Here is an 8,741-nt window from a genome sequence, read left to right as displayed (position 1 = left end):
TGCATTAGGCGTTTAATTTAGTAATCTGAAAATTCACCAAAAAAAAAAAAGAAATGCAAAGTGTAAGACAACGGGTAAGATTTAAAGAAAAGCACGCTTGCGAATTTTACTCACGTTTTCAAAAAGACGAAGAAATTTCGTTACGAAAAAGTCTGCTTATTGGTGGTAAACGTGTTTACGTTGGAAATTTTTGAACTCAAATAAGCATATTTGACATTTTATTACAGCAAATTTCAAAAATTACAACAAAGATGTACCTACTAGATCACTTCTTTTAGCCTTTTCGAAAATGGAAAGTGGCAGATTTTCGAAAAATTTTGCAAAACTTAATATTTAATTTTATTTTTATCAAATAATCTTCATACAAAATATCAAATGTACAGTTAGGAAACAAGAACAAGATACCATGAATAGAGCCGCTATAAAATATATAGGAAATCCGTTAACTCTCACTCACGCGTATGAGTCATTGAACTCGTCCATAGGTTTCCCGAAGTTGTGCATTTGAAATTCAGGTTTCGCCCCGAAATGTTTTTTTGTTGCTTTTTTCCGCTGCTCCACACAACCGATTCGTCGCAGACAATATTTATATTATTTTTCAAAACTTTTTCGATATCAATCTCACACCATCCATCCAAGAATTTTAATATTTCGGTTTCAGATAACGACACGGATTGGGGCACTTAGAGCATGGGCAACCAAATGGGCAGCAGCATGGATATGGTCGGCAGCAAGGTCCACAAGTGCCGCAGGGAGCGCAGGGTCCCTTCGAAATGCAAGGACCGCATGGTCCACATGGACAAGGTGATGGTCCGCAGGGACCACATGAGCCACAAGGTGGGCAAGATCCACAAGGAGCACAAGGTGATGGGCCGCATGGACCACAAGCTGATGAGCCGCATGGGCCACAAGGACCACACGGTCCAGGACCGCAAGGGCCGCAGGATTGACATGGTCCACCGGGTCGGCATGGGCCGCATGGACCACATGGCCCACAAGGACCAGTCGGACAACCGTAAGAGCCGCAGCAGCCGCAACAGGGATCACACATTTTGAGTTGCTTTGTTGAAATGCGCTGCAAAAGGGAGAGATAAAAGAGAGTAGTTTAGCACCTGGTGCTGGTGTAAAAATTTACAGTTAACGCTTACATACCTGTTAGTTTGAAGAAAATATTTGATATATTGCAATTTTGATGTTTATTGAAGGCCGAAAAGTTTTTGAATGATTTGTTTTGAAAAAGCGTTAAACAATAAATTAAATATTTCTCACTGAGCACTCGAGTGGATTAAAATTTAAAGCAAGTGGCTTTTTTGGCTTAAGAACTAAATGTTAGAACATTGACCATAAACCGATCCCGATTCCCTGTAGCTTATTCCGGATTCAGTTTTAAGTTTGTTGAAGATCGGCCTTTGGTAGTTGTCATAATGACCCCGAGTAAGTTACAGCCAGTTTTATCCCAAGACAATTTTTGTTTGGCTGGCTACTAAGCGCTCTTACCCAAGTTATGCTGAATCTAACCACATAAGTCGTACATCACACCATCGTTTCTATCCTTCAACCTGAGAAGTCCTATTTGCGTATTAAGGTTCTCTATTTCGGAACAGCCGTCCATCCCTAGCAGGCTTCCGAAGAGTTTTCCAAAGCAAGAAGTCAGCTGTAAAGTTAAAAATTTTATATAATTAGATCTCGCTTTTACCCTCTAACCAGAGGAGTCGCCATAGTACATCATACACGATCAAGAATAGGAATAGCGATAGGAATAGGACTCGGCATATTAAAAAGAATATGCATAGGAGTTGGAAAAGAAATATTAAGAGGAATAGGAATAGTAAGAGTAGTAGAAATCGGAATAGCAACAAGAAGACCAATAGGAATAAGAATAGTAAGAGGAATAGGAATAGGAACTAGAAGAGTAATAGAAACAGGGGAGGATTGAGAACAAAAAAAGTGATAGGAATAGGAAAAAGAATTATACTCGGAATATTAAAAAGATTATGCATAGGAATAGGAGTAGGAAAAGTAGTGAGAGGAATAGGAATAGTAAGACTAAAAGCAATTGGAATAGGAACAACAGGAGTTATAGGAATAGGAATAGTAAGAGAAATAGGAACTATAAGAGTAATAGAAATTGGAAAGGAATAGGAAACGGAATATGATTCGGTATAGGAAAAGGAACATACATATAGGAATAGCTACAGGAAAACAGAGTCAACGGAGTTGCTACGAAACCTTGAATTGGTGGAAATCCATTAACACAGATCTAGTCTTGCCTCAGAGAGGGGTGGAAAGGTTGATCAAGTCGCTACATCATCCACTATATTATGGTGGCCGTAAACCGTCTTCACCAGTTTTGATAGGCCTAGCGAAACTATTATTGGGCAGTATAGGCGAATGTTGTTACGGTTATTGAATATGAATGCGTGATACGCTTCGGTACAAGCATTTTCGACGTCCGTGGTCTCTAACAGGATAGGGAACTCGGTATCTCAAATGTATACGCCAAGAAATAATGAGATTTCGTGAGGATCAGAGTTGCGATTTTATTTGTATATAGCTCTGACTCGAGTAGTAGAAGCACATTTGATGATTAGGACTTGTATTCACTTAGTTGCCTGAGCCAAGAATACGCACTGACCCACAGAAGTTTAAAATGCAATATTTAAATTAATCACGGACCAACAGACAAACCTTGAAATCACCTAAGCCGACTTAACCTTTTAAAAAGAAGTGAGTTTCTATGTAAATGTTAAGCTCCATCGTCCAACATGACTTCCGAAGCGCTCAGGATCTTCATTGTATTCCAAGATTTAAGTTTAATGGTGTCCGTGGCTTAGTTTAGCTGCAGTACCGGTGAAGTTCTATATGTAGTTGTTCTCGTTCAACCTCTTCATTCGCTAAGGAACTTTGAGATCAAAGAGTCTGCAGAGTGTATGCAAAGACAGCTTGTGCTCTGAAATAATTTCAGCTTTCCTTGTTGGGAATCTTCTCCCATAATTTGTAAAGAAAACTCGTTTTTACTTGAGTTATTATGAGTCCGTGTAATTTCGACACGCTTGCAAAGTAGTCCATGAAAATAATATGGCTATAAACTCGAAGCTCGTTTACAGCGGACACCCACAGGCGTGGTGTAGTCAGGGAATTCCATAATCCATTATATGCTAACAGACGTCGATTCAGCCATTCGCGTTGCAACGTTGCGACCGTGCCCAGCATAGTGAAGTTACCGAGGCTCGAGTACTAATTTACTCCCTTTTCCTGCTCATAGTTGCGCCACAATACTTCCTAATAAACGCTTGACCCATTCTGTCTCCCTAAAGATCAAAATAACCAAGTTCTTAGCTATCTAAGTTACTCATTTTTATTCAATTTTTTCGTTTTCAGTAAGGTGTTCCGGGCAAATTTGATCATCGAAGGCAGGTCCATACTCTTCACAGGTGTTCAATGTGTAAGTGCTCACAACGGTGTACCTTTTGAGCCTTCCTTCGACAGTCAAGCGCTAGAATTGAAGTGAGATCTGAGCGCCGGGTATTGGTGTGTTGAACGCAGTCGGCAATGGCAAGCTCGCGCGGCACTAGAATTTGAACTTTAAGATGACGCATATCAGATGGAAATTTGCATGCCATTGATTTTCGATGCAACACAACCAACTCCGTATCCTGCAAGTCCTCCACCCTAAGAACCCTAAAAGTATGCTTCACTTGACTTGGAATTTTTATCAGAAAACTCGCATTTTAACAATTTCATACTTTAGTGATTCAGTTGGATCTAAAATTTTCGATGGAATAATCATAAGTTTGGTTGCTTTTTTCAAATCCTCTGTAGAATCCTCTCTGACGCTAACAAAAATATGAAAATGTTAAGTCTTTTGAAGTTTTGAGATATAACAAGCACACTTACGTCACTTTTTGATTTGAAGTAGATGGTATGACTATAACTTTTGGTGGTGTCGCAAACTCCAGCGAACTCGTTGCTTTCGTCACTCTAAAAGAACATTTACGGTAAGGACTTTTTCAATCAAACCATTAGTTCTCACTTACAAACACGGTGCTTTGCATTTAGAGGGTATGCAAACTAATGAGGTTGTTTCTTGCCGTGCTTTCATTTTATAAATTTGTTGACTCTTTCTTAGCTTGGCTGTTAGTCAGGCCCATCTTTTTTGTTGTTGCGCCCAATACGTTTGCGATTTGTTACCATACGATTGATGAGAGCGAGACCACTGAGCTGAGTGTGTGGATGAATTTTGTGGTTGGCATGGGCGACAGCAAGCACCGTTAGCGCAGCATGAAGCACCAGTGCCGTAACAACCAGGCGTGGCACTCGAGCCAGTTCTATTAGAGCAACGATCACACATAGTAATTTTGATTGAGAGGAAAGAGACTGTAAAAGAAGACGTTAGAAATTCGCAAAGGATTAGCATGTCTTCAATTTGAACAAAAATTAACATACGGATTTGAGTTTACGGAGTTCCGGAAAATTGTGATGTTTTTGTTGGCTGAAATTTTGATGAACGAATCGATTTTTTTTATTTTGTGACGTGTAAGGAAGAGCAATTTCAGACACGCAAAAACTTTCTAGCCCTTAAAAACACTTGTGATGTGTAGCAGTAGTTTGCTATTCGCCGATAGCTCGAATATCCGGCAGTTCTCAGCGAAGGTTTTAAGGGCACCATCTGCTTGAAAAGTGGAAAGCTTGGCCTGAAATCCATATACATAAGTGAGTCGAAGCTCATGACCGGTCCCAAGATTTTACGATGACAGACAGTCGATAGCATCTTACGGTCCACTCTAAGGGTGTCTCGTTCGATAATTCTCTCCACTATTAGAGCGTTCCGATCTTTTGAAATGCAAAGTTAGACCGAGAGAGGTTGAAGACGTTCATGAGATGACTTACTTCTCCGAGCTCAAAGTCATCAGATATACCGTCTTGGCTTATCGTTTTGCAGGCTTTGGTTGATGTTATTGCAATCGCAAAAACGTTCCCTGAAGGCTAAAGTTGATACTAGCTCAACTGCATCGGAAAGATCGTTTTTATCCCTTGAACCTTGGGTCTGTAGAGTTTGATCGCGGCCTACCGTAGGTATGTTTTAAGTTCCTTAGCCCGTAGACTTTAGTTTTGTTGATGACTTCTATGATTAATGTGATTTTTTCTCTATATCACAGCTGCCTGTCGGCTGACCTTTTGGCCTTGTCGACCACAGAATGAAACTAGCCAGCTTAAAATACTTACGCATCGTCTCGGGTCAAACAATACACCTTCGTGAGAGTTGCTAAATACTTTGTCGATATCTTTTTTCTTAGATCAGCACAGAAGCTGTGCGTTCTCTGGTACTCCTCACTCTCTCTCTCTCGATTGCGTATTTAAATGACGGAAGCTGATGAAGCTTGGATTCCGTTGAGAGTGTCTGCGTGAATCAAGAGTATAGCGACGGAAAACTATTAGATTGATCCTCCGTGAAATGCATCAAAAAATAACGTTAGACGACAGAGTCCTCTACAATGGTCAGCCCACCTTTACTGATTGAGGAACAGGCGTACGGAAGATTCATTCATGAACAAAACACTTTGGCGTCCTATGTGTGAACGCTGCAGAATCCATCGACGCGGCGTACGTAGCTGAGATCTTCAATGTGATCAAATCCTTCGGCTGTCGAAGCACACAACTACTTTGATCCAAATTTCACCTAACCATCAAGTATCATGGACCTGACCAAACAACTTATATTTTACAAAAAGTCACAAAAACTCTTTACCTTTGGCACGTTCTTCAAAAAACTTTACAAAAATATTTCATTACAAAAAGTTTTCGTTTCGAGAAGGAGCAAATTATTTAACAAAGTCGATAAGGAAAAAGGTAAGCTGCCAACCTGTGTGCAATTATACAGCTTGTAACACTTTTTCATAACTTTTTTCTCAATCTACAGCCCCTAAACAACGAAAGATGTGCGATCCTTGCGGGTTTTCGGTTGCTCCAGTTGGCCCATATGGACCCATCGGCCCTTATGGTCCCATAACTGCTTGTGGTGCGCACGGAATTTACGGACCACCATGTATACCGCCCGGTCCTCCATGCCCAAATTGTTGTCCGGCACCGTGCGAACCATGTTGTGATCCATGCTCCAACCGTTGTCCAAATCCATGCTGTATGCATTGATATTGGTGGAGGATCAGGATGAGTTTCAAAAAGTAGAGCAGAGCTGATAGTTGCATCTTAAGTTGTAGTGGGGCATTGAAAATTTCATAAGAACAGATTACGATTCAAGAAAAACGTATAACGTAAAACAGCAATTTTCATACCATTTTTGAGAAGATCGTGGATGGACTAACGAATCCAGCCTCATATTTTCTAAGCTGTGATACGATCTTATAAGAATGATTTTGACTTTTGTTGATTTGCAAAAATAAATTAAAAAGAAATAGCCATATTACATATCTTATAGACGTTTCCTTGGATCGCTTAGGGTAAGGATTTGATCAAGGAGGATCAATACTGCGGCTAATGTTAAGGAGATGGCCCCCTCCATAGGGTGAATCTTTTGCATCTGTCGCCATTTCAACTTGCATCCCTCGGCTGTTAGGTCCGATTAGTCTAGTTAGTGACACTCCCCTCGTAATGCACCACAGAGATTGTCGGTTGATATACTATGTACCGGAATTACTCGAGTCGAGGTTTACTCTACCGGAGGCTGTTATACCCATCACGACTGTGAAAGTAAGCAAGGCCGAATTTTGTTTCACCAACAACATCCACTGCACTTTGACTCCGTTATAGACTAAGCATAGCACTCGACTGTGCTGTCGTCGCCGAGTGCGATAAGGATACAATCCAGAGAAAAGTGTTCAGATGATACATGGTTCAGAGGATCGCCGCGCGGATGTGTCTATACGTTGCGGTAGTAAACGAACTCGGGCCAAGATTGGTCTTGAATATGCATACATACATACAGCTGGGGAATTTTGCGGTATAAAAGGCTGCGACCCTGTTAAAAAAGATGTAGCATTCCTACCAGCATTGACTTAACTGATTCGTGGATGAATCAAAATTTTAAGGGAAGGTTGAGGGTTCTAAGAGTTTGTAGCTAGAGCTCGATGTAATCTCCAAGTTGGGTGGATGGATAGGATACCATCGCAGTTTACAAAATTAAACGCTTTATTGCATAGGCAAGCGGTAATCAAGGACCTGACCATCTTTAGTCTGCTCGTGTACAGCTGGGCGTTGAGTCAGCTGAGCAAACGCTTATCTGGGTGGTTGTAGCTTTCGTTGAAAAAACAATCGTAAACGTTTAGGAGATTGTTAGGGATATGAACAGTCCTTTGCAGAAAATGAATCTGGTATGTACCGGTACTAACACCTGTTGGCGAACTCTACCCTGTACGCGATAGCCGGATCTTTCTGGCCGAAAGTGATTGTTAGCAAACTGCTGAACAAATCGGGTTCCTAATGTGATTTTCGCCTATAGAAACGGGTCATGATAGAACTCTGCCCTTTTGACGTTTATGCGTTACATCTCAATAAATCGGAAAACCTTTCCATGTAGGAGGATGCGAGGTCAAATCACCCAGCTTAAATGGCCTCAACAACGGTCTAAGTCATGGGCGGATTGTAGTCTTAATATCCCAAACCTTTCCTTCCTTTGGGGAGCCCACCCTGCGGTTAAAATCTGGGCAAAAGTCAAGAATAAAGGTCGACTGATAATACGCGCCCAAAAATATCGTGAAGGGTTTCAGAGCTTAATATCCACATATCCTTATTCGAAGGGTTAGTAATCGTTCCCTATGCAGTCTGGCTTGTACTTGAGCCTACCCTATTCACATCCGGTCAACGACTCGGGAAACTCTTCGAGGTGGTTTCGCCGACCGTACAGAAGAACTTCAAGTAAATATGTATCTAACATATCTCCCAAGAAGTTTGGAAACCATCTAATCATCCTCATCTTTAGCCACCTCTGTTTCATACTCCCTTATCTGATTTCCTCAATCGGATCCATATACATCCTTAATATTTTTACCAAAGTTTTACTTTATTTTTTTCTTATAACTTGAGAACTTTCTTAATTCAAAAGCATCGTTAATCTCAAACGAAATCACAGCAACGAACTCCAGTCCCAATATTTTCCGAAAGTTGTTGCTTAACAACAACACTTTGGCGGTGTATTATAGCAGTGCGCCTTGCACGGACAGGGCCAACGGCAAGGGAAGTCGGTGCGCTTCAAGTAACGGCAAGGGCAGACGCAAGGAGAGCAGCAGCAAGGACTACAGCAGCCGCCACACATTTTATTCGATTCTGTTATGTAGTTTGCTTAAACTATTTAGGTAGTTATCTAGAAGAGTAGAAGAGAAAGATGTTGCTTAGTTAACGGTAAGTATGACAAGCATATGCAAGTACCAGCGGTGCAACTTACTTTTTGTCTGCTTTTGAAGAAAGCTAAACTGTAAATTTAATTTCATGTGTTGAGCCAAAAAGTTTTGAAAGAATAAAAAAATAATAATTTTGAAAAGTGAAATAAGTCAATAAATGAAGGCTCTTACAGAGGAGACACGATTGTAGACGACATGGTAAGTGTGTTGTGACTCAAAGTGCTCTCTCCATACCGAAGACTCAGTTTGCGTAATCAGATCCAGAATCCAAAGTCGCTGATGCTTTTGAGATACACGATATTCCGAAGGAATCGAGCTTTGGAAGGCAAGTCAATGTTGACGGATATGAACTTGATATAGTAATCAGCTTCTTCTATCCGGGGACCG

General features: G+C 40.9%; 1 protein-coding gene and 2 long non-coding RNA genes across 4 annotated transcripts; 1 reads left to right on the top strand and 2 right to left on the bottom strand.

The window, feature by feature from the left end:
* Window positions 1-3,350: 3,350 nt before the first annotated feature.
* On the bottom strand, window positions 3,351-4,534 carry LOC137242076 (uncharacterized). 2 transcript variants are annotated; one of them, XR_010950075.1, is made up of 5 exons: window positions 4,447-4,534; window positions 4,038-4,377; window positions 3,898-3,981; window positions 3,747-3,836; window positions 3,351-3,692 (listed from the first exon to the last, which is right to left on the bottom strand). XR_010950075.1 is itself a non-coding variant. In XM_067769447.1 (5 exons), the coding sequence occupies exons 2-5, from the start codon at window positions 4,100-4,102 to the stop codon at window positions 3,429-3,431; spliced, it is 492 nt and encodes a 163-aa protein (XP_067625548.1). In that variant the 5' UTR covers window positions 4,103-4,377; window positions 4,447-4,534; the 3' UTR covers window positions 3,351-3,428. The 2 variants fall into 2 exon arrangements, 1 of the variants encoding a protein (XP_067625548.1); XM_067769447.1 differs by having other exon boundaries at window positions 3,351-3,681.
* Window positions 4,535-5,317: 783 nt separating this feature from the next.
* LOC137239605 (uncharacterized) lies at window positions 5,318-6,426 on the top strand. Its single transcript, XR_010949431.1, has 2 exons — window positions 5,318-5,850; window positions 5,921-6,426. It is a non-coding gene; the product is annotated as an uncharacterized lncRNA (long non-coding RNA).
* Window positions 6,427-8,010: 1,584 nt separating this feature from the next.
* On the bottom strand, window positions 8,011-8,497 carry LOC137242075 (uncharacterized). Its single transcript, XR_010950074.1, has 2 exons — window positions 8,399-8,497; window positions 8,011-8,317 (listed from the first exon to the last, which is right to left on the bottom strand). It is a non-coding gene; the product is annotated as an uncharacterized lncRNA (long non-coding RNA).
* Window positions 8,498-8,741: the final 244 nt, after the last annotated feature.

This window comes from Eurosta solidaginis, chromosome 2 (genome assembly GCF_040869045.1).
Source record: "Eurosta solidaginis isolate ZX-2024a chromosome 2, ASM4086904v1, whole genome shotgun sequence".
NCBI classification, from domain to species: domain Eukaryota; kingdom Metazoa; phylum Arthropoda; class Insecta; order Diptera; family Tephritidae; genus Eurosta; species Eurosta solidaginis.
Note: the sequence above shows the minus strand (reverse complement) of the source record. Positions and strands in the feature narration are given on the sequence as shown.

Excerpts from the sequence above, each read along its gene's own strand:
- LOC137242076 (XM_067769447.1), bottom strand. The coding sequence starts at position 4,102 with ATGAAAGCACGGCAAGAAACAACCTCATTAGTTTGCATACCCTCTAAA. Across the intron at positions 3,982-4,037 it reads AAATGCAAAGCACCGTGTTT|AGTGACGAAAGCAACGAGTT; the intron begins GTAAGTGAGAAC and ends ATGTTCTTTTAG. Across the intron at positions 3,682-3,746 it reads GATCCAACTGAATCACTAAA|GGTTCTTAGGGTGGAGGACT; the intron begins GTATGAAATTGT and ends GCATACTTTTAG.